At 46.5% G+C, this 23,016-nt stretch overlaps 1 protein-coding gene across 4 annotated transcripts in view; it reads left to right on the top strand.

The window, feature by feature from the left end:
- CYFIP2 (cytoplasmic FMR1 interacting protein 2) overlaps positions 1 to 23,016 on the top strand; it is a 57,897-nt gene that overhangs the window by 4,968 nt on the left and 29,913 nt on the right. For 3 of the 4 annotated variants that reach the window (XM_026063229.1, XM_026063230.1, XM_026063231.1), the window contains 17 exons: positions 706 to 846; positions 2,952 to 3,041; positions 3,132 to 3,209; positions 5,831 to 5,932; positions 7,318 to 7,499; positions 7,854 to 7,950; positions 8,721 to 8,849; positions 10,257 to 10,361; positions 13,462 to 13,553; positions 16,501 to 16,618; positions 17,500 to 17,619; positions 18,241 to 18,366; positions 19,751 to 19,917; positions 20,243 to 20,390; positions 20,719 to 20,872; positions 21,431 to 21,587; positions 22,361 to 22,457. In XM_026063229.1, coding sequence (XP_025919014.1) covers positions 730 to 846; positions 2,952 to 3,041; positions 3,132 to 3,209; positions 5,831 to 5,932; positions 7,318 to 7,499; positions 7,854 to 7,950; positions 8,721 to 8,849; positions 10,257 to 10,361; positions 13,462 to 13,553; positions 16,501 to 16,618; positions 17,500 to 17,619; positions 18,241 to 18,366; positions 19,751 to 19,917; positions 20,243 to 20,390; positions 20,719 to 20,872; positions 21,431 to 21,587; positions 22,361 to 22,457 — 2,079 coding nt within the window. In that variant the 5' untranslated portion in view covers positions 706 to 729. The remainder of the gene's footprint in view (positions 1 to 705; positions 847 to 2,951; positions 3,042 to 3,131; positions 3,210 to 5,830; positions 5,933 to 7,317; positions 7,500 to 7,853; positions 7,951 to 8,720; positions 8,850 to 10,256; positions 10,362 to 13,461; positions 13,554 to 16,500; positions 16,619 to 17,499; positions 17,620 to 18,240; positions 18,367 to 19,750; positions 19,918 to 20,242; positions 20,391 to 20,718; positions 20,873 to 21,430; positions 21,588 to 22,360; positions 22,458 to 23,016) is intronic. The other variant, XM_026063232.1, reaches the window with a different exon arrangement.

Raw genomic sequence — 23,016 nt, 5'->3', positions numbered from 1 at the left:
CAGAAACATTTCACTTAGTGATTACCGCTTAGTATTTCCCAGATGACTGGCGCCATCTCAGGACACTGCCATCAGCAGCTCCACCGCAGGCCGGGACTGGGGGGACACTGCGTGTGTGGCAGAGGCAGGGTACGATAAAAGGAAGAGCTGGTTTTTTTCTAACTTCACCTTCTTTTTTTGCTGCTCACACTGCCACAGCCTAACTGTGCAGAACTCGATGTTTTCCGGTTCACCTCTGAGAACATGATTTGCTGTTTAGAGTTTKCGGCGTCATTCCACGTGTGTGAGAAAGAGACCATTGGAGTGTCGGTGTTGGTCATACTTTTCTAATCATGCTGCTTCTAGAGATATTTTTAATAGCGCTGCTATTTGCATTTTGGAGCTCACACTTTTACCCGAGGCTGCTCTAGCTGCACTGCAGYATCCAGTTGTTTTGTGTCTTAAGTAGCTTTGCACAGAGTTAAGCAGTGAAGGGCACGGGTGGGTAGCTGTGTTCCTCTTACTCTGCGTTCCAGTTCTGTTATTGAATTGTAGAAGGAGAGAGGACTTAGAGACTTAGGTTAAATAGACAAGAAAAAGAAAACTATTAAACAGGGATAATGTTTCCTGCAGTGCAAACCAGTTGTGGTTCTGGTTTTGTCCTTTGACATTTTCTGTTTTCTGGCTGCTGTTTTTCTATCACCTTTTCTTTTCCTTTGGATTTAGCGTGGAAACTGAACAGCCAGAACCATGACCACGCACGTTACGCTAGAGGATGCCTTGTCCAATGTGGACTTACTGGAGGAGCTGCCTCTACCAGACCAGCAGCCATGCATYGAACCTCCTCCGTCTTCCATCATGTACCAGGTACCGTCCAGCTTCCCGATGGCAGCATGGGCTGTGAGGGTTGTTCTGGTAACTCATRCAAAGCACAGGAGAGCATGGTGCTTTAAGAACTAATGCAAAATGTTCCAGGTGCCCCAGGTTTAAGGAAATGTTCAGAAAAGATCTAGCCACGAATATGTTCCTAGAGGCTTTGAAAGGAAAGTGGTGGAGATTAGTAAAAGAGGTCTTGAGCMCTGAGCAAGACATCAGGAAGTTAAAAATGAGGACTAGAGTGCATGAATGGGTATGAAGCAGCAGATAAGATTTGTGATAAGATCAATGTTTTATAATGCAAATATTTCTGTGGTTTCTTTCTATAATAGTGCCTGCATCTTCTGTGTAGGTCAAAATTGAAGTTTTGCCTGAATTTGGCTGGCCTATGCCATTAGCACAGCTGGAGCTGCCAGTCTCAGTGGCTAACGGCATGCAAGGGAGAGCAGCAGCTAGAATCACTTCTCTGGTTTGAGTAGCCACAGATTTAGTTGCAGCTGCACTGACCAAGCAAAGCTTGGCRTGATCCCAGGGCAAGGCTCAGGCTGCTTCTTTTGGATCCACAGTGGGATGCCTCAACTGCTTGGGCACCACACCCTGGCCTATAGACCACACCCAGGGTTAAATATAATATGGGGTTACTTTCTCTGTCCTGCCRCTCCTGTCTTCATGGCTTAGGCACAGCAGTGTATAAATACACCCGTACAGTGATTGCCTTGCCATGTACACAGGCTTCTGAAATTACAGTATCTCTTTCACCAGGTCGGACTGCAGGCTTGTTCAGTAGCATTAGCATCTCTACAGGTTATCAGACCCAAAGGCACTTCTGAGCTGTTCAAATTTCAGCTCTCCCTGGAAAATCTTGATATCACTTTAGCCTATTTCTTCACCAAATAATTTTTACTGTTTGCTGGCCTGYGTCCTGCGAGGAGCTCAGGGCGTAGCCTAATGGCACAGTCTCCTTTCAGGGCCACGAGCATCTGCATGTAGTTTAGTCTAGGAACCTAGCCTAAACTGGATCCAGAGGTATTAGCCAWATCTGTTTCCACATCAYACTTGGTTTGTATTTAGCTGTCTCTCCTGCTACCCATAAATTCATGTGCAGGCTCAGCTTTTATGTCACACGTGATGTCCTTGAGGCACTAGGAAAAACAGCCTTGTGGCCATGGGTCTATGCTCCCAGCTTCAGAAGCTGGAAGCTACTGAAGAAACCAGATGGAGTTGAATATGGTTTCTGCAGTGGTAATGATGTTGCAAGGAGCARCTCTGGGCATCTGAGACTTGTGTGCATTCTGGCCTGCAGTTCACTGAGGGAATCGCCAAATGGCCAAGGCGTGTGAATGGGCAGTTATGGCAGAGCAGCTGAGGAGCTGCATTTTCATCCCCTGCCTTGCTTTGCACTTTCTTATTCCCACATCCAGACTCAAAGCAGTAGCTCAGCTTCCAAAACAACTTTTTCCCTCAAAGTATCTGCTTGCAGGAACAACATTAGTGCTGATAATAGCATCTGGTTGGGATGCTGACTTTCGTATTTATGTTTTACAGACATCTCTTTCCCTGCCCTTTCTGTGTGTTTATTCTTTGCAATTCCTGCTGACAGGATGTGGTCTTCCCAGAGCAGCCAGAGGATAAATAGAAATTAATGAGGCTGCATCTGTCTTTCAGTTAATGGACAAATATCTTTAGCATAATCGCTAGAGGCTTGCTCTTTTGTACGTCTGCAATTCCTTATAACCGATCTCCACCTGGCTTGGCTTGATTTTACAAGGGCTTGTCAGTCTTGATTGCCATGTTTTCACACATATAACCTGCAGGATTTCCTCTAACGAAAATGCGTGATTCAGCAGTATTGCATGATGCATGTGTGCACACATACAAAGAGGAATTTACATCAGACCTAGAGATCCAGTGATTTCCAGCATCTCCAGTTTTTCATTGCCTGTTCCTGCCTGCGGTTGCTTGGGGGTTTTCTGGGAGGACAGGTTGTCTGAAGGGTGGATATACTTATGAAACCCTTTGTCCAAAAGCTCCTAAGTATATCAGGTGAACAAACAACTAGCAGCATTTTAATCCCTGTTTCTCTGTTGCACCCACAGGCTAATTTTGACACAAACTTTGAAGACAGAAATGCCTTTGTAACAGGCATCGCCAGGTACATCGAGCAGGCGACAGTGCACTCCAGCATGGTGAGTCTCTAGGGCAGCCCAGCACCGTTGCAGCCATGCGGTGCCGCAGGCGCAAGTCCCGCTGCAGCAACGCCTCTCTGTGTGTTTCAGAATGAAATGCTGGAAGAGGGCCACGAGTATGCCGTGATGCTTTATACATGGAGGAGCTGCTCCCGAGCCATCCCCCAGGTACCAGATCCCTTCCTAGAGCAACTAGCTAGCTTTGCCTTCAGTTTGGGTTAGAGACAAACAAGCAGAGAAGACAGAAGCGGAAGGAAAGGTTGAAATGGGAGAACCCTGAGTCTTCAAACCCCCCCCCTCCTGGCAAGAGCCTCAACCACAGATCTCAGCAGTAAATAGCCTTTTGGTAGAAATAGATATGTACTCCTGCCCTAGCAGAGAACACCCACTTGCCACCCTCACATATAGGAGGGCTACAGCTTCTCCATCAATATCACGCTTTCCYGATACCAATGTCTTGACTCAATTAAGAATTACCCCAGTCTAGAGTGGGACTGTTGTCAGTGTCTRAAGAGAGCCTCACCAGCCCAGCAGYGAGAACAGAGTGTCCTTTTGAGGTAAGGCAGACCCAGGATCTCCCCTACTTGAATAAAGCAGATCAGGCAGCTGAGGGAGGATTTCCAGCATCACAGACTGGTGCCCTGACTCTGGAGCACTCTTTGCTCTTGATGGCAGCCCCAGAAGTGCAGAAGCTGTGCTAGTGTGCGTGAAGGAGCACTTTGGTATGTCAGAAAAATTTCCTGAGAGGAGAGTATCTGCTTCTCAGCCTGGTCTCCTCCAAATGCTCTTCTTTGCGGCTGGACCTGAAGGTCCTGATCTACCCCCAAGTTTTATCAGCATCTTTCTGCAGTCACCTCCTCCTCCTCTACTGCTAGTTCTGTTCTCAGCTGTTTTCTAGCCCTTTTCTCTCCAGCCTGAATTTTGGTGGCTTCATCCTGCGAACACCTACAGACATGAGTAAGGTTGCCCACGTAGCCCGCTGAATTTGTGATTCAGGCTCCAGCTCAAAGCTTGTCTTCTGCAGTGTGAACACACGCTGGATCGCTGTGCAAGCGCAGACTAGCAGCACRGCAGGGCAGATACAGCACGTTTGTGTTAACCCTAGTGATAAAAGGATCTGCAGCAGTTCCGGGGAGCCAGGAAAAATTATTTCCACATGGCTGACAATGCTGATGTTTGTCTTTGTGATTCCCCAGGAAAGGTCAAACCTCAGTTCCCCTTGGGTTATACTCTGCTGATGGTCTCGTGAGACCCAGGCATGGGCAGATTTCTGCCGCTGATTGCGTATTTGCTTGTCCCCCATTTATATTTGATGCTGTGCTGCTATTGCCTCTTCTGGTCACACTAGCAGAAGGCAGACCATGGCTGAGCTGACAGTAAGATAGAGCGCTGGGCTGCACACTGGGGTGGGGTGTGAGTGCCGCACAACATCATCTGTCCTGGCGTGCTGATGTCCCCCCTTCCCTGCCACCCCAGTGACGCTGCCATGCCTCTCAGAGAGCAGCTTGCGGCATTTCCATTCTCGCACCCCCACCCTTCCCTGCGGGGACCTGCGGAAGGGGCTGCCTGCGAGCCCGGAGCAGACGCCACCATGGCAGAGGGTTCATTCGCAGATATATCAGATCTGCTCTTGTAACGAGTGTGTTTTCTGAACTTTGCCATGGAGGACTAGGCTGCGGCCCCTGGGGATGCCTTTTCTCACCCCCCCACAATCTGCCGCCTGCTGCTGACTGGCAGCTTGGTGCCCCCCTTCGCTTACGTAGACACCCCGTGTACTGCGTGAGGAAACGCGGTTTTATGGAGGAAGAGCAGAGCTGTGCCTATAGCTAAATGTGTGTGAGTCATCCCCCTACCACGGGGCCACTTTCAGCTGCATAGTCATGATCATCAGTATTATCTGACTACAGTGTGAAATTCCCAGCCAGGATCACTAGATTCCCCACTGTGGAGGTGGTGAAGAGTTTTACAGCTACTTTTGCATCTTCCCACATGTAAAGCCAGCTGATGCACCTTCTTGTGTACTGTAGATCCGCTGCTTGGCTCTAAAGTTGCACCAGGCTCTGTCAGACCCATCACAGCCTTACAACAGCAACAGCTGGAGACAAAATACACCCTGGCAAGGTCCTGGACACTCATCCCCTATCAGAGGATAGGAGCAGGAAACATTGCCTGGAACAGTTGGGGTTTCCCCTAATAATTTGGTAGTAGGATTTCTAGGACTCCAAGTCACCATTTGGAAATAAGGTGGATGACAATCGGATAAGTCTTTTCTTATATTTAGCTTCCAAGGAGTCTGATATGGAAGTGTCTTATTTCATTGCTGCTGGCCATGTACAAGTCCAGTGGTCTTTAGCAGGTCTGCAACACAACCAGAATTATCCCAGCAGAACCACTGCACAACTGTAGCATGGTGCCTTGTGCGTCCATGAGACTTTGCAACACAAAGTCTCTGAAAAATTTCTGACATAATAATCTAACATTACCATGTCATGCTAGCAAGTCCAGACTCATTTTATGTACTCTACCCCAGACAAATGYATTAGAAGATGTTACTTCTCACAGTCAGGATCGTGCCTATTTATAATACGTGGAGAGAATTTCACATCTGACAAATAGCCCCTTCTCCCATCATCTATTGCCTTGAAAAGAAGCTTCCTCTCAGATCCCTCTGTTATCCTCAAATGGGGACAAGATTCACTGTGAAACAAGCAGAAGATGATGGCCATTGCAGGTCCACAGTTGCAATAGAAACGCTAATGTTGACACAATGGTTTGTCTTTGCATCTCAGGTGAAATGTAATGAACAGCCAAACCGAGTGGAGATTTATGAGAAGACGGTAGAAGTTCTGGAGCCAGAAGTCACCAAGCTGATGAAGTTCATGTATTTTCAGGTAAGTGGTCAAGGAGGGAGGCAGGAGTAATTTATTACTTTAGTGTTATCTTATCCTAAACAGGGCTGTGCTCTGTCTTGCCTGCCTGAGTTTCCTGGTAGGTCTCTTTCTTGCAGCTGCCAGCAGATACATGAGGTCTGCTCAAAGCAAAATCTGTACCACATRTACCTTGCCTGGCCCCAAGGTCTTGTATATAGTCACCGTTCCAGTCAGGAATGAGCACACCTCAGTGCTGAAGTTTGTGGAGGACCAGAGCCTCCAYTACATGGAGCCAATGGGTGCCACCTGCTTCTCTTTTCCTTCAATGAATGTTTGTTGGTGGATGCAACCAGCTGCTTCCCTGCTGAAAATTAGTCTGCTGCTAGCACAGCTTGTTTTTCCCCCTCTGAAGGAAATCCAGGAACAGCTGAGGCCTGGTGGTCCAGCTGATGTGCTGAGGGCTGGATGAGGGCTGTGCTGCTGGATGCCCTTTTGCTATGCAGGGAGGAAAGGGGAGCACCTTCCAACTAGCTAAACTTGTGGAAACAACTGGCAACGAGACCGGGAAGCAACATCTCCACCTTGACTTTCAGTGGAAGCAGGGCAAAGGTGCCTGAAGCTGACCTCGGGTAGGATTTCCTGGGCGCTGAGCCTGCAGTCACCTGGGAAAGGTGCTTGCTGTCTTCTGATGCAGCACTGGCTCAGAACAGCCCTCTGGCCACTGCTTTAAAGACCACCTTGGTTCAGGCCATCCAGTGAGAGTCTTTTTATAAAGAATCAGTAACACCAGCCTTTTGGTCAGAGCTGCTTATGTCTTTTATTCATACTGATAGCAGTAGCTGGCCAACATCAGTAAGTGTACCAAAACTGAAAATCAGCAGTTGCTACATTTGAGGCACTTGACAAAATACCTTGCTTAGCTCCCAGCAGAGCAGCAACCATGCAGCAAACCACTGCTGYGGGCTCAAGGGAGCTCTGTTCATTGCCACTTGCTTTTATAACTCRCTGCAGCTGGGTTTAACAAGTATGCATGCTTTTTAAATTCAAGGAGATTGTTATGTTCCACCTGAAAAGCTGAAGCTTCATCTTGCAGAACACGCTGTGCTCAGCTAAAGAGCAGATAGAGACCTCAAGCCCACATCCTGCCCTCCAGCCTGGAGAACATTTGTAAATAGTGGTTTGTAACACTGCTTTGTTTCAGGGCAACAGCAGAGAGTGAAGCTGGCGCCTCCCTCCCCATAAGAAAAACACTTTAGTTAAAGGAAGGAGACCCTGGGTGGGTGGAGGGGGTTTTCCCGTTGATGGTGTGGCTATTGCATGTGATGCTGCCTGCTGAGCAGGTGCAAGTCATGTTTCTGTCATGCCTGACTAGAGGCTCTGCTGAGTTGGAAATCTCTCCTTTTCAGCGCAAGGCCATTGAGCGGTTCTGCAGTGAGGTGAAGCGCCTGTGCCATGCTGAGAGAAGGAAGGACTTTGTCTCTGAGGCCTATCTCCTGACTCTGGGGAAATTCATTAACATGTTTGCTGTCCTGGATGAGCTGAAGAACATGAAGTGCAGCGTCAAAAACGATCACTCTGCATACAAAAGGTGAAAGGGGGAGAAGCAGCCAGGCTGACAGTTTCATTAGTAGTCTGGAGGTGGGAGAAAGACTGTGCCTGRTGTGCAAGGGAGCATTTATCCTGCAGTGAGGTCAGGCAGAAGCAAAGAGACTTGAGTTTGGGTTTCTGCTCTGCAGAAGGTTCTCTTTGTGAATTTAGGCAAATCGCTGAGCCTCTCTGTGTTTCAGTTCCCTATTTGAGAAATGAGGAAAGGAGCAGAGTTTTACCACAGGGGGGGCTCAGAGGCTGCTGTGCTGCAGCTGCAGGTGAACTCAAAGAGGATGGGTGGTGAGTCTCATGTTCAGTGAGGGACCCTTGGTGATGCTGGATTTCTCCCTTCCAGAGCTGCCCAGTTTCTGAGGAAGATGGCAGACCCRCAGTCCATCCAGGAGTCCCAGAACCTCTCCATGTTCTTGGCAAACCACAACCGCATCACACAGGCAGGTCCCTTTCCTGYGCTTCATGTACTGCTCAACCAGTTGGTATTTCCATAGGTAGAGAGAGGCAATGAACTTGCCAAGGCTGAGAGCACTTCAGACTGAATTGTGGCCATAGCTACCTTGTTCATTATGGGTCATTTCCACTGGCTGTGATGGGCTTTGAATCGGGCTGTATAATTCTAGCAATACCTCCCTCTAATGAATCGTTGTGGTTGGCTTTGGAGGTCTCCTTATGTCAAGGCAAGGGTGAAGGTCTAAAAGATGTAAAAAGAGCTTTCGGGGGRTGTTTCCACTTTTCCACTGTTTTCCCCTGGAAATCCATCCATGGCTGAGGAAAGGATGTGACATGCAGGTGAGGCAGGGAAGACTGAGAGCTAGAGGAGTCTATCTTCGGCTGCACATGGACTGCAGATCAGACACCAAGGCCCTTCACATCTCCACTGCTCCAAAGGCTCTATAGGTTGTGCTAATTAGGTGGAATATTGCACAGAGACAGGAGACAGTCAGAAAGTCTCTTTTTGAGGTGAACCCTTTCTTTTCCTCTCACTGTCTGATGTTTGACTAAAGGCGAGAGCTGTCCTGGAGAAGGAATGTTGTACAATAGGGTCAGTCTTCATATTAAGAAAAACACACAGAGTTTTTCCTTTGCCTTTGTTCTGACCTAGTGAGTTAGGAATCATCATTATACTCTTAATCCTTCAAATATGTTCCCTTCGAATCTTGCTGTTCCTCTGTCCATGTGGATAATGTGGTCCCTGTTGATGTTTCAGTGTCTGCACCAGCAGCTAGAGGTTATCCCAGGCTATGAGGAGTTGCTGGCTGATATTGTCAACATCTGTGTGGATTACTATGAAAACAAGATGTATCTCACCCCCAGTGAGAAACACATGCTCTTAAAGGTGAGATTCTTCTGTGCTGATGGGGCTGGGTGTTTAGGTAGTTTTCTTCTGTTTTAGTAAGATGAAATACCTTCCCAGGACTCTGTTTCTCTTCATTTTCTTTCCTTTATTCTCCTCCTCCTTTGAGTTACCTCGTTTACATGCACCCGTTCTCTGCAGAGCCAGCATCGTCTGGACAGAAGGGCTGCAATGAAACAGCAAGGCTGACTGCATGGAGCACCAAAGTTGCCTTCCTCCTCTTCCTGTTTCCTTTCTGCTGTCTGTTACTTTTTGTGTCATCTGCTGGGACTCCTCAACCCCCCAACTTCCTCCCCCTTGACCCCTCCTTTGCAGCTGAACAGCCTGGACGTGCCTGTGGGTCAGAGATGTCCCTCATGAGTGCTCCCAAGTGGTACCTCCGCTGGGCATGGAGTGAGCTGCCTCAGTTTCCCACTGTAATTCATATCTTTTCCCATTTTTTCCTCTTCTGGCCTTTTTGTCCTTCTCCCATATTCTTGTTTAAGAATGTTCCTTCCTCTCTCCCTTTCCTCTGCTCTTCCCATTCTCCACCTCTCTCTTTTTCTTCCAACCTTCCCAAGGTTGCTGGCGGCTCTGCCTGCCTGAGAATAAGCGTGTGTGTGGTGGTGGAAACTGGCCAGCAGAGGTGAGCACCAGAGCGTGCCCTGTGCTCTCCAGAGATGGAAATGTTTTTTCTGTTGTGCATGAATGTGTGGGAGCATGGGCTTGACCTGGTTAACTGTAGGRTGTGTCAAAATCAGCACCAACTTGGCAGCCTTGAGTTTTCTTCTCAATGGCCATTTCCAGCAATAATCAGAAGACAGATCCTTCCAGGATTGGCTTCTGACTCTAAAGAGCCCTCAAGATGAGCATGCCAAAGTATCTGCTTGTTTTGTATGTATGTCCTTACTGTAAGTCAGTTACTACAGTGATTACAGTCGCCTATTCCCACAAGAACCTCATTATCATAGTATGAGTCAATTAAAGTTCTTTGAAGGATAATGTGGTTATTTTTAATATCTGTAATGATTTGTACTGAATTAAAGGGGAAAAAAAACAAACCATAAGAATATTTGTAATGTTTTCAGTTCTCGTCTAGAAGCAAATATTTGCCTTTTTATTTTGGGTGGAGAAGCTTTTGGGTTGTTTTTATGTGGGAGAGAGGAAGAGCAAATAAGCAAAGTGTGCATCATACATTTTCACACAGAAAAAACAGATCCATCCTGTGTTCTCTGTCTTCCCCCTCATACAACCTTGCAGAAATGTGCACATTATATATAGTCTTCTCATCAGTGTCACCTGGCCCAGGATCCTGAAATAGTGATTTCTCGTGCTATGTGAAGGAGAACTGTCTTTGGCCCATGCTGCTGACTTCACCCTAATAAAACTTAGCCTTTCTGTCTTCTCCAGGTGATGGGGTTTGGCCTATATCTGATGGATGGGAATGTCAGCAACATTTACAAATTGGATGCCAAGAAGAGAATCAACCTTAGCAAAATAGACAAATTCTTCAAGGTCAGTGACCTGTCTGGGTGAGGCTGGAAATTACTGCAGACCAATGAGTTAGTGACCTGTATCACTTGCACATGCTGCCAAAATCAAACCATGGGAATCATTCACAGTTCCAAAAAGACCAAAGGGTCTAGAAATTATCTAGACTGAATGATGATGAGTAGGGTTGCTATAAATGTGGATGAGCACAGAGCCACAGCAAGGGTGAGACAACAGATGCTGGCCCACAGTGCCGGGCAAGGCTGTGGATGTGTGAGCAGCGCCCAGGGCTGGGAATGGGGGCTGGGGAGACGATGGGAGCTGAGGGCTCTGTGCTCCTTGCTCAGCAGCTGGCTGCTGTTTTGCGCGGACTCTTCGCATTTCCTGCTGAAGGGTGAAGGCCGATGCTGTGGGAGAGGAAGGGATGGCACGTGGGAGGTCTGTTTTGTGGACAAGGGAAGGATGTGCCAGGCTGGTGGCCTGTTCTAGTTGTGGGCACGTTTTTGAGGCAGGTTTGCAGTCTCCTCAAGAGCACCATGCTTTCAAGCCACCAGAGATCCTAGCTTGGTTTGTTGAGGCCGTGTGGTTGGTTGTTGCAGTCCTTTTTTCCTGCCCTCGCTGCTGAGCTGATATGCCAGGGGACACAGCCGGCCAGGCAACATTTTATCTGACAGTCTTATTTCATGTGTAAATGGTGGTCCATATAGGACAGAAAAAGCTTCTTGGGGAGCTGGAACTTGCACTTCAGATACTTAGTATGTTCCTCAAAGGCTCATTTGATGGTTTGGTGAAAGTATTTGGACAAACTTTCTGCTTCCTCCTGAAGTCTGGTGTGTGTGAGAGACACCATTCATCAGCGGCAGAAGGAGATAGGGGCTGAGACCCAGCTCTCTGTCTCTGCATATTGCACCACTCACATGAGCTTAGTGCAATACCAGCACCTCCTGGCCTGTATTTACAGACAAGAATTACTTCTTTCCACTGCTTGTATGCTCAGATTGAGGCATTTCAGGTTTTGCCCGTTTCAGCCCTAGGCGCCATGGTGGGATCTGGCAAGGGACAAATGTATTGGCAGCAAAGCATAACAGAAGAGTGGGGGGATAGCAGAATGACTTCCCAGATGTAGCAAATCAGTTTTCTTTTAGTCCTGCTGAGCATGAGCCCTCCTTCCAGAGTCCTTTTGCCAATACCTTGACCTCGGCAAAGTCCCACTGAATTAATCTTTCTCCTGAAATGGAAAGACTAGTTTCTGTGTTACCGACATTTGCTGTCTATTAGTGAAAGTGGAAAGAAATTGACTTTTGGTGGGTCACAGAGCTCTTCTTCCCCTACATTTTCTTTCATCAGAGTTGCTCTGCCCTGTCTGTTTACTCAGAGAACTGCTGATGAGCCTGAAAGACTTGGTCAGTGGTGGCAACAGAGCACAAGATACCTCCCTGCTTTGTGCGCTGACCTGCAGTTTATAGAGGATGTGCTGGGTCTGTGGGATGGGAGGGGAAAGGTTCTCCTGAGCCCAGAGAGCTGCTTTCAGGAGAGGCTGATGTACCTGCTACTGCATCCTCACTCTGAATGAATGGGTACCTATTTACAGGTATTTGCATCGTTTCCTGGAGACAGCTTTCAGAGCAGGGATCAAACTCCTGCTTAGAGAACTATGGACAGATGCCTTAACCTCGTGGAGGGGGATAATGAGATGGTTGAATACTGCCCAGTCACTGGAGAGACTGCTTAGGCCTGCAGCTCTGCAAAGGAGATCTATTATGCTATTCCTCAGAGTCTTCTGAGTTTTCCCTGGTTCAGCTTTGCTAATTTGACTGAATCTTTGCCTCAGTTTAAATCAAGCCTTTGCCATAATCTGCAGAGTCTGGTCGTCTGGGTGCATCTAAACAGATTTGTTGTTCATTGCAAAGTGCTCTGGGCTGTCAGAGAATCAGACAGGTGAAATATCTTCCATTGCATGGAAGAACTTTTTCCTTTCCAACTTCTTTTCCATTTGCACTTTTCCAGCATCTGCTGTGGTCTCGTTCACTCAGTTGGGTAGCACTCCACACCCTCAGATCTCAATAAGAAAAGGCCAGCTACACCTCCTACAACATCTRCTCACTGCCTTCTGATTAAATTTCTAAAGGATTGGTCAGGAATTTGAGTAGTGAAAATGAACTACCTTTTCATTTAAACCGTTTATGAAAGTCACCACTGTGAATTCCTGCTGACAGCATTGCAAATTCTCCACTCAAACCAGTCGGAGAAGAGGAGCATGTGATAATAGGACAGTGAATTTGCCACTATCTTCTGAGAATTTTGGACTTGGATTTTTGTAGCTGGATGAAGCTGGAGCTTCATACTTAACTGCAGAACCATAGATAGGTCTTGTTTGAGTTTTGTTTGCAGCTGAAAGCTTAGTCAAGCTTGAGGTATGTTTGGTGTGCTTAGAATTTATTTCCCATCAAAATCCCTCAGAGATGTAAAGGGAGAGTGTAGCCACATTGTACTGCAAACAGCCATTGCCTGTGTTTTTTTATTCATTGGGAAGCTTTAAGACATGTTGCTAGCGAGCCCAGTGCCAAAGTAACGTCAGAGTACGTGGGGAAAGATGCCACATCTCTGGTAGTCCAGGCACCAAAGCAGCCTACAGCATGATGCTTCTCTCTCTGAGGTGCACCACAGACCCTCATGCAATCTTGGCAGCAGGAACCTCAAATACTAACTTGCTGTTTATTTAGCCCTCCCTCCTCTTGGAGGATTAGGGTGGGAGACAATCAGTCCTGTTCAGAAATATGCTTCTCTCTTTTTCTTATAAATAGACCCTTTCCTCTCACAGCTGTCACCAATCCTGGAAATCTATGTCACAGCACTGAACGCCATCAGCAATAATCAACACGGTATCAGTGAGTCCAGGGCTGCAGAGCACTCTGCAGGGATGATTGCCCTAGCATAAAAAAACCTTGTGATAGTTTTCAGTCACTTCTAGATGTGAAATGACCCTGCTTTTTCACCTTGCTTTAACCAGCCTGACACTTTGTAGCTTCAGAGACACAGGATGTTGTTTCGTAGTCCCTCATGTTACTCTACGGCCCAAGGCGCTCTCTGCCGTATTTCAACCATCTTTTGTTTTCTTTTCCAGCAGCTGCAGGTGGTTCCTTTATTCGGCGATATGCAGATAGAACTGGCCAGATACATTAAGACCAGTGCTCACTATGAGGAGAACAAATCCAAGTGAGTGCCTGCCGTAATGTCTCTTGGCTTCTGTGTGTGTCCTGAAAGGCTTGGGAGTTGCAACGCTCCCTCTCCRGTGTGCGTGAGGTCCGTGCGCGGGTACCTGTGTGTGTCCCTGTGGGTAGGTGTGAATCCCTGTGAGCAGGCGTGCCTCACCGTGCAGTCGGTTTTCTGTGCACGTGCATACATATGTGTCCCTGCATGGGAAGCTGTCGTCGCCAGCCCGTGCGTGTGTGTGCAGGCGGATCCGAGCAGACGTGGCCCTGCAGGCGCGTAGCCGTGCGTGTGGACAGGGGAGCGTGCATGCCTCTGCGTGTGCTGCCTGGCGCGAGGGGCTCGGCGTGCGGCGAGGCACGGCAGCAGGAAGGCACGTGCACGCCGTGGCTCGTGTGCGCCTCGGCAGTTTCGAGCATCCGGCTGAGTGCTTGCGGTGTGTGCACGCTCCGGGGTCAAGGTGTGTGAGTGTGAGCAGTGTGTCCCTGCTCTGGAGAGATTTTAATCCACATTTTTGATCCGAGGAACAAAATCCTCCAGAGCATGAACACAGCACTAGATCTATCTGTGCAGTATCAGGCCGTCTTGTCTAGCTCTGACCCTTCCCAGGCAGGAAGGTTTCATGAAGAAAGGCAGCAGGAATTCGAGCTAAACTCAGTGTTAGATGCATTGGAAATAAACGAATACTGTGTGAGAAAGGCAGAAGTGGAGTCTTTAATTCAGTAGTGGCGTAGGTGTGTACAGTAGTGCTCTACAATCTGGATTCACAGTCGGTTTGTTGCTCCTGTCAAATGAATTTGCAGGTGTTGATTCAGATCACACCTCTCGTGTATGAAACGCCACTTGTCTTTGTAGTTTTGCATAATCGTCAATTATTGCTAGAAGAATTGGTGTCAGATTTGGATATTCTTGGAAGAGCATTTGCAACTGCATGGGACATGCAAGCAAAGTGTATCTGAGCTGCGGCTGGCTGTAGTCACTGATCTTAGCCTAGTGTTCACCAGCGAGTGAAAACGCACCTGTAGGACCACATCACGTGATAGTCAGCTTTCTCCATCATTTCAGAAAAGCAGTCTGTCAGCTGTCTCTTCATCAGGATAGCAAATAACATATCTCATCTTGCGCTTCTGTTTGCTCCTCCCCTTTTGCTCTGGAGGATCCTCCTTTTCTGCTCACTGAGTGGCTCACCCAGGAATAGCCCTCCCCTGCCCTCCTGCAAGCTGGTTGAAAGGTGCCAATTAATTTTTCATGAGAATATTTGAAAATAACATGGCAAAACTTCCCAAGCAAAAAGTTTTCAATTAAAATATTCCACAAAATTTGAATTTAAAAAATATTTTTGGAAACTCGGTTTAAAAAGGAAAAGTGTTCTAAAAGTTATCTTTTTGTCCCAAATAATTTCAAAAAAGCACATTTCAACAAAATGTATGTCAGCTCCATTCATTTTCTCATCTCAAAACTAAGGTAGCTTGTGGACTGTTTACCTCTTCAGAATTGTAATGTTTGTCTTGAAATCTGTCTACCCAGTCTCTTTGCTGTACCTTACTAACAAATGTTTCTTCCTCACTCACTTGCTTTCTCAGCAAATTGCATGGGAYTTGCGACACTAGCCCTTCCAAGGTGGTTCCATGTAATCCCCATTTCTTGCTAATGTTCTGTTTTTGTCACTTTCTTTTCTTCCCTATCTCCATGAAAAATGGAATTAATTGGTTTTTTTCTTGCATGGTGTTTTGTTTCTGCACTGTGGACTAGATTGTGTGTGGCAGGGAGGGCTGGCGCAGCCTTGGCCATTCCTGTGACCTGCCGATTGTCTGGTGGGAGCACAGGACATTGAAACGGGTAAGAGTTGAGTGATGGGACTGTGGGAGGCTGGATTTCACGAGGGATGACATTGTCCAGCATTTCCAGGAACTTCTGCCACTGCAAATACTGGCAGCAGGAACTTCACAGTTAGCTGTAGGAATATGGTTTCATGCGAATGTCCCTATCAGAGGCAGCTTTCTCACCTCCCTTTCATACATCCAATCCAGATCAGAAGACTATATATCTTAAGATGGCCAGTTACTTAAGAAAAAAAGCAAGGTCTGAATACTTAAAACCATTATGAAGACAGAATAAGACATGAGAGTCCCACTGACAGATTTTTGTTTGCACTAAGCATTTTGGTGGAACTGTTCTGGTTCTACATCTGTGCCTAACAGAGAACTGGGAAAGAGAAGGTGTTAAATTAAATAGACCTGATGTGCACTTATTCTCACCACTTCTTCATATGACTGTGCCACTGGAAGGGGAGCGTCGTCTTCCCTTGAAGGCCCCATTACACTGCCATGCTGTACATGCAGCTCAATGCAAATGCAAATTTAATTATACTCTGTGTGTTGTTTACACTCGGGGTTGTTTGCTGAGCTGGTAATGTGACCCAGAACCAAAAAAAAGAGTGGGAGTTTCATTGTCACTGTCCCCTTGCAGTCCTTCCCTGCTGTRGAAGGAAGCATGACCCAGCCCTTACAGGCCCAGAGGAATGAGCTCTAAGGGGTCGATTATCCTTAGGTTTAGCAGAAAGGATCCAAGATCTGCTGTTTGTCCTCCTTCCCTGAAAGCTTGCCAGATAGCGGCCTGGGAAATAGCCACCTCTGTCTGTGGCGAGTAGGTGACCCCAACATGGAGAGTAACCTTCAGGGTGGATGGAGCAGAGATGTTCTGGCAGAAAGGTGAGGTGAGCATCCCTGTAACGCTGTGTGAGACCGCGTCTGGAAGACTTCGCACACGTCTGCTTTGTCTGACAAACAGGTGGGATGAGAGAGAGGATACAGGCTGAACACAGTAGTCCTGAGGGTGACATGTTTTGAGAGTGCTGAGGTGAAGGGAGCAGTTGAGCGCAAGGCTTTGTCCCTGGGGGTGTCTGAGTGGAGCCTCTTGTCCTGTCCCTGAAAGCCATTGCTTTTCTGCCCAGGTGGACATGTACTCAGAGCAGCATAAGTCCCCAGTACAACATCTGTGAGCAGATGGTCCAGATCCGAGACGACCACATCCGCTTCATCTCAGAGCTCGCTCGCTACAGCAACAGTGAGGTAAGCTCAGTGAGCAGTCACCAAAATCAGGCTTACTGGACAGATGAGACTGGAAGAGGACAAGTCCAGTGGGAATACAGTCTGCCAAGGACATATACAATGAGAAGGGGAGAAAGACACAAGTGGAACAAATTGCTGCTTGAGAAAGCAATAAAAAGCAAGTTATCTAAGGCCCCTGCAGGTGCAAGATCATGTGGACTGGAAGATCTACTGCAAAAGTTCTTCTCTTTGGTCACAGCTGAATTAAAATAAGACACAAATATTATTGCAACTAAAGCTTATTATCAGTCAGATGGCAGAACACCTGTGGCCTTACAGATGGATCTTTTCTATTACACTGAAATATCAGTCAGGGCTTGGGAGGAAAGTTCACGAGGGCAGCTCTGTTCTTGTCATTTATAGAATGTCTGAGCCCTTTCTGACATGATCGTGACTATTTTTTGAAACTGTGTCATCCTTATTCATCATTGTTAGTTTAATGAATTATTAGAGTATTCAGCCCTTTTATTGTGGTATCTTTATGTATTTATTTGAAATTTAAATCAGCAAAGGGCTCTTGAGGACTTCAGTACCATTAAACCATCACAGAGGAATCCATAAGAAAGTGGAATGAAGAAGCTGGTTATTTGCTCTAAGTTTACAAGTCAGACTCCTTTTTTTATAGGAAATAAATTGGCTGCTTGGGTAAAAGGAGTCTTGCCAAGTTATGCCCCTTTTCCTGAGAGAGAGTATATGCACTGGCCAGTTTTAGCTTGATCACATGGAATTCATTTCAGCTGGGATTTGAGAGCAAGATCTGTCACAGCCTTTCACTCAGCCCTGGCTGGAAGCCTTTGCAGTGAGCTGCTGGTCCTGCCTTGACATTATGTGGTGTTTTCCAGGTGGTCACTGGCTCAGGACTGGACAGCCAGAAATCGGATGAAGAATACAGGGAGCTCTTTGACCTTGCGTTACGAGGACTGCAGCTGCTGTCCAAGTGGAGTGCCCATGTCATGGAAGTGGTGAGTCCATCAAAGTAGGTAACATCCTGATTTTCCCAGGTGAGCATCAACATTTTAACACTGTGTTCAACAAAGAATGTGAAAAGGTGAGCTTGGTTTCATGCCACCTAGCTTTAAGCCTTTAACAAACATGCTGAAATCATGCATCTAATCATCTTAGACTCTCTACCAAATGGAGAAAGAGAGCTTGATCTGTCGCACTCTAGAGCTGAACYACCCTATGCCCCCACTGCTGTTAGAGGGAGACTCAATGACTGTTCTCCTAATTGAACACCTCACTTAAATATTGAAAGCTGGATGGGATAAGTCTGGGTCTTGAATGGCTAAAGCTATAATTCAAATGATGACAGAAATTCTTAATTTGGGAAGTTTTGACATATCTCGGCACAAGTCCATGAATGTCAAGAGCCAGGTGTGACTGTCAGCCCCAGATAACCCAAACCAACATTTCAATACAGCAATAATAAAGTCAGGAGGAAGCACACATTCTGCTCCCAAAGGGATGCCAGACAACTGTAGCAATGTCCAAGGAGAGTTTTGCTGGCGTAGTGCCCTTTTCAGTCCTTCCAGCTCTGCTTTTTATTCACTGCAATGTTGACTGTGTCTCTCTTCACCTTCCAGTACTCTTGGAAGCTGGTTCATCCCACGGATAAGTTCTGTAACAAAGATTGCCCAGGAACAGCAGAAGAGTATGAGAGAGCCACACGGTACAACTACACCAGTGAAGAGAAGTTTGCCTTTGTGGAAGTAGGTGCCAACTGTTGCCTTATTCTGTACTGCTGTAACTGAGAGTGTGGCCTGGAGATAAAGTTTCATGTACTTTGCCACAAACTACCTAGGTTACTTGGATAAGTCACAAAGTGCCAGATTTTTAAAGGTGTTTTGAAGTATTTGGACTGCATTTTTCAAAAGTTTTTTGTTAGCTCCTCTTCACGGGTGTCCACCAGCAGCTGAGAAGTTCATGCTTTTTGAAAATCACTGATTAAATTCTCCCCAGCTTCTAAAATGGAAATAACAGTCCTTCCTTCATCCAGGTTTTGCACTCATCCAGGCAGCAACTGTTCTTGTTACGAGTGTGCAGGGACCAGCATGAGGGGGGGCTCTGGGCAGAGCAGGTTCCTGACAAATTGTAACTTAAAGTTTTGACTCAGCATGAAAAATACTAGGAATGAGTAAGAACCAGCAAGTGCTAGTTTCCCATCCAAGAGGAGGAAAGGGCATCTCACCTTGCTCAGCAGGTTCCTACTCCCTGTGGCCCACAAGCAAATAGAATTAAGGGGGAAATTAAGTTCTTATGAGTTCCTACTAGGATAGAAACACTGCACCAGTGCATGACGAGAGCACTTCCCTCCCTCTTCCTGATCCTGCTCTTCCCCGTACTCTGTTTATGTGCTGGTAAAAGACAGAGGTGAATCCTTGTGTTTTCTTAACACCATTGTACTAATCCCCCCCAAGGGGGATTCAGGGTCCCTGAAAAAAGGCATCTAGGTTCCCAGAGAAGCGTGCTGTGGAACAAGGTCCAGAGTGATGCTCAGGTGCTGTGCAAGCAGAATGGATCCTCAGCTAGTTTCTGGGACCAGTCAACTCTCAGTCTGGCTGTCTGTGGACAGTGGGAATAGCCCTCCAAGCCTGCTTATGAGAGGCCCTCATACATTCATTTTTCTTTCTAGAGTCTGAAGTGGTTTGAACATTGCCTTAATTTTTGTGGCTCATTCCCTCCTGGGAATTATCACTGGCCTAATTCTTCTATACGGTATTGCACAAGGAAAACTCTGTTGCCTGCATACAGATAAATGCCTGTGCAAGCCATGCAGCTGCATGTATGTGTTGAACTCATGCAGTTTGCTGACACTGTCAGCATTGTGTGTTATTAAAGCTATCAAGAGACCAGGAGTGGAAACACAGCCTGCCAAGGGACAGGGACTGTTTGCAGGAAGTTGGTGGTTGTAGTGCTATCCTCAGGTTGTTGTGAGCTGTAAAGCAACTGACATCAAAAAAAATTAATCACCTAATTACTGGATCTAAGTTACTCCAGTAGAATTAATTTAAATTCTTTTAATGTTGTTGAATTTATGGATCTCTCCAAATATAGGAAAAATAAGAAGTACAAGTTTTTTAATTTTTACTTCAGGTAATTGCCATGATCAAAGGTCTGCAAGTGTTGATGGGCCGAATGGAGAGTGTCTTTAACCAAGCCATTCGCAACACTATCTATGCAGCCCTGCAGGACTTTGCCCAGGTAACCCTGCGAGAACCACTGAGGCAGGCAGTCAGGAAGAAGAAGAACGTCCTGATCAGGTCAGTCTGTCATTTTTAAATGTAAAGCAAAGCAGGTGTATTTATTTGTATAACATATTTGTACTATATAAGCGCATAGCCCTGTGTACACCTAAGTCTGACTCTGCACAGCCATAACTACCTATACTCATAGTATACAATCAACCAATATACCTTGGCCAGCAACTCTTCCCAAGGTAACTTTTTGGGGTCACTCCCCCAAAAAAGACAGTGTATATCCCCACCTCAGTTACTTTCCTTCCCTTGTGGGCACAGCTGTGAATATTTTTCCCTTGAACTAAAAGCAAGTTTAAGCACAACTTTCCCTCTCCTCCACCCCTTCCAGTGTCCTTCAGGCAATTCGGAAGACGATCTGTGACTGGGAGGGAGGTCGAGAGCCTCCAAATGATCCTTGCCTGAGAGGTGAGAAGGATCCCAAAGGTGGATTTGATATAAAAGTCCCACGGCGAGCAGTAGGACCATCAAGTACCCAGGTATGTAAATCTCCATCTCCTGTGCAGGGAATTTAGAGCCTTACAGCCATGTAAGAGTCTTCTGTCCTGTGGGTTAGCTGCTCTTTCCATGGTTTCTTCCACAAAGTCTTCACTCGCAAGTTGTGTGTTAAGTGTTACTTTGGTGCCTAGTTTGTTGTGTAGTTCCCAAGGCCTCCTTTCTTCAAGGGTGCAATTACTTCTAGTCTACAGGGGGCAGATAGTGGAGTAGCAGCCAGCTAGAAGYGTTATTTTTTCTGCAGAGCGCCTTGACAGTGTGTGATGTTGTATCACTAGAGAGCAGTAACTGCATGTTAACTTCCTTCCAAAGCTYTACATGGTGCGGACCATGCTGGAGTCCCTCATAGCGGACAAGAGTGGCTCAAAGAAGACACTGAGGAGCAGCTTGGATGGGCCAATAGTCTTGGCCATTGAGGAGTTCCACAAGCAGTCCTTCTTCTTCACCCACCTTCTCAACATCAGTGGTGAGACTGTGGCAGAGGGAGGCTTGAATCCAAATCTTGCATGCTCAGAGAGGCAAAGGTAGATCACCTTTGCTCCTCATAGACCTACGCAAGAGATTTTCCCTTATTTTTCCAAATGTTCTATTTCTGCCTGGTATGGGCATGTTTATAGATAATAAGCATTATATGAAYGTGAATCAGTCAGCAATGGCAAAAATGCCACAGGTAGTAGTTTAGTTTCTAGGATTGGAGCTTTATTTCTGCCCCAGCCAAACTTCTGAGCCACTGGGCACAGAAGAAATCTGCCAGAGTGACCTCGGGCAGGCCGCTGAAATTCTCTTCCTGGAGTTCTATTGCAAAAGAAACAATTTCTTGTTTCTTTTTYTATTACAAAATGCTGAGACAGCATGGACATGGTCTGGGTTTAAAAATGGTGATATCCCAAAAGCTGGTTCACGCCCCAAACCAATTCAATATAAGGCAGAAACAGCTGCCTCTTGCTACACGTCCCTCCTTGTCGGTCCTAAGGGTGGTAATGTCTGCACCCTCCCACTGAGGGGATTTCCTCTGCGTTTTCAGAAGCGCTGCAGCAGTGCTGCGACCTGTCCCAACTCTGGTTCCGGGAATTCTTCCTCGAGCTGACCATGGGCCGCCGCATCCAGTTTCCCATTGAGATGTCCATGCCCTGGATCCTTACGGACCATATTCTGGAAACCAAAGAACCCTCCATGATGGAGTAAGAGTTGGTGGGGCTGTGGTGGGCCTGTGTCTTAGCTGGGGCTTAGGATTTTGTTTTGCAGAAGGATAGTGAGAATTATTAGGCTGGGGGTGAACAGCCTCCTTGAGGTGGCCAGTGGACAGAAATACGTTTTTTGATTTGATACCACATAAATGTGTACTGTACGAGTGCTGACTGGTATACCTTTTTAGCAGATGTGTGGGCTGCTTCTTGGCACTGTCACTTACTTATGGATCATAAACCAACAGTTGACGACTGTTGCCACATATGCACACAACTTAGTGATACTTTTATCTTCGTGCATTAGTTGGATAGCATGCACAACCAAAAGGATGTGGGCCCTGGCTGAGGCTCCTAAATGCTTTTTTTTCTATATGCAAAATAAATGAGCAGAAGAATTATTGTTATGCAACTATAACTATGTTCATAATATCTTCCTCATTATGAAAGCTTTGTTTTCCATGTTAAGGCCATTGTCAGTGCACGCTGTGTAGTGACAGCAGGACAGAATCTTTTTTTAAGGGCATAGAAGGAACAAGTATTGATTAGGCAAGTCACAGCACAAATCTAGATCAGTTGGAGCTGCTTCCAGCAACGCTGACCTAGGAAGCAGAAAGGAAGATTCAAGGGACTGGAGTAAGTGGAGGTGAAAGGGGTGAAGGCAAAGAATATCCCATTATTGCAGTCTTCTCTGCTTCAGAGCAAGCCGTGTGCAGTGGCTGGCATGCTCCTACGTTAAATTAAGAGATGATCTATTTTCTTCCCCTCAGGTACGTACTCTACCCCTTGGACCTCTATAATGACAGCGCATATTATGCCTTGACTAAGTTCAAAAAGCAGTTCCTATATGATGAAATTGAAGCTGAGGTAAGTACTCTTCCTCTTTACTCTGTGGAATGAGAGCTCACTGGGTTTACATTGTCCTGTTTGACAGCCCAGCCTGGCACTTCAGTGAATTAATTACATGGGGGGAAAAAAAACAGTATTCTGAAAAGTTTTCAAAAGATCGCAAAGTTCCTGAGAGCTTAAACAGGCTGCTGATTAAGGGCTTCAGCTTAGACCTATCCAGGGGCACCCAGTAGAAGCTGTCAGACACTAGGAGCATGGAAGGGTTGGTCTGACAGGCAGAGGGTTATGAGATCTCAGAGGAAAATGAGAGAACAAAGATCCTTGAGGGAAAGAAAGATGATTGGGGATGGGGGCTTGGACCTATAAGAGCATGTACAACCTGTGAGAAGAAAGAAATGTTTCTGTTTACAGTATCTGTAGCACATGAGAACTCCAGTGCTGTTTTTAGGTGACGTGACATACACGTACATATTGAATTAGAGCTTTGTACTGAGTAGGACTGGTCTTGCAAACAAGCGTAGGAAGGACCTGCTCTATGTTGGTGACACCCTCATGATGTCTGTTTCTTTTTTCCCCC

The sequence above is a fragment of the Apteryx rowi genome, unplaced genomic scaffold, assembly GCF_003343035.1.
Source record: "Apteryx rowi isolate R43461 unplaced genomic scaffold, aptRow1 scaffold_2, whole genome shotgun sequence".
Classification (NCBI taxonomy): Eukaryota; Metazoa; Chordata; class Aves; order Apterygiformes; family Apterygidae; genus Apteryx; species Apteryx rowi.
The sequence above is the reverse complement of the archived record's forward strand: the minus strand, read 5'-3'. Positions and strand labels throughout refer to the sequence as shown.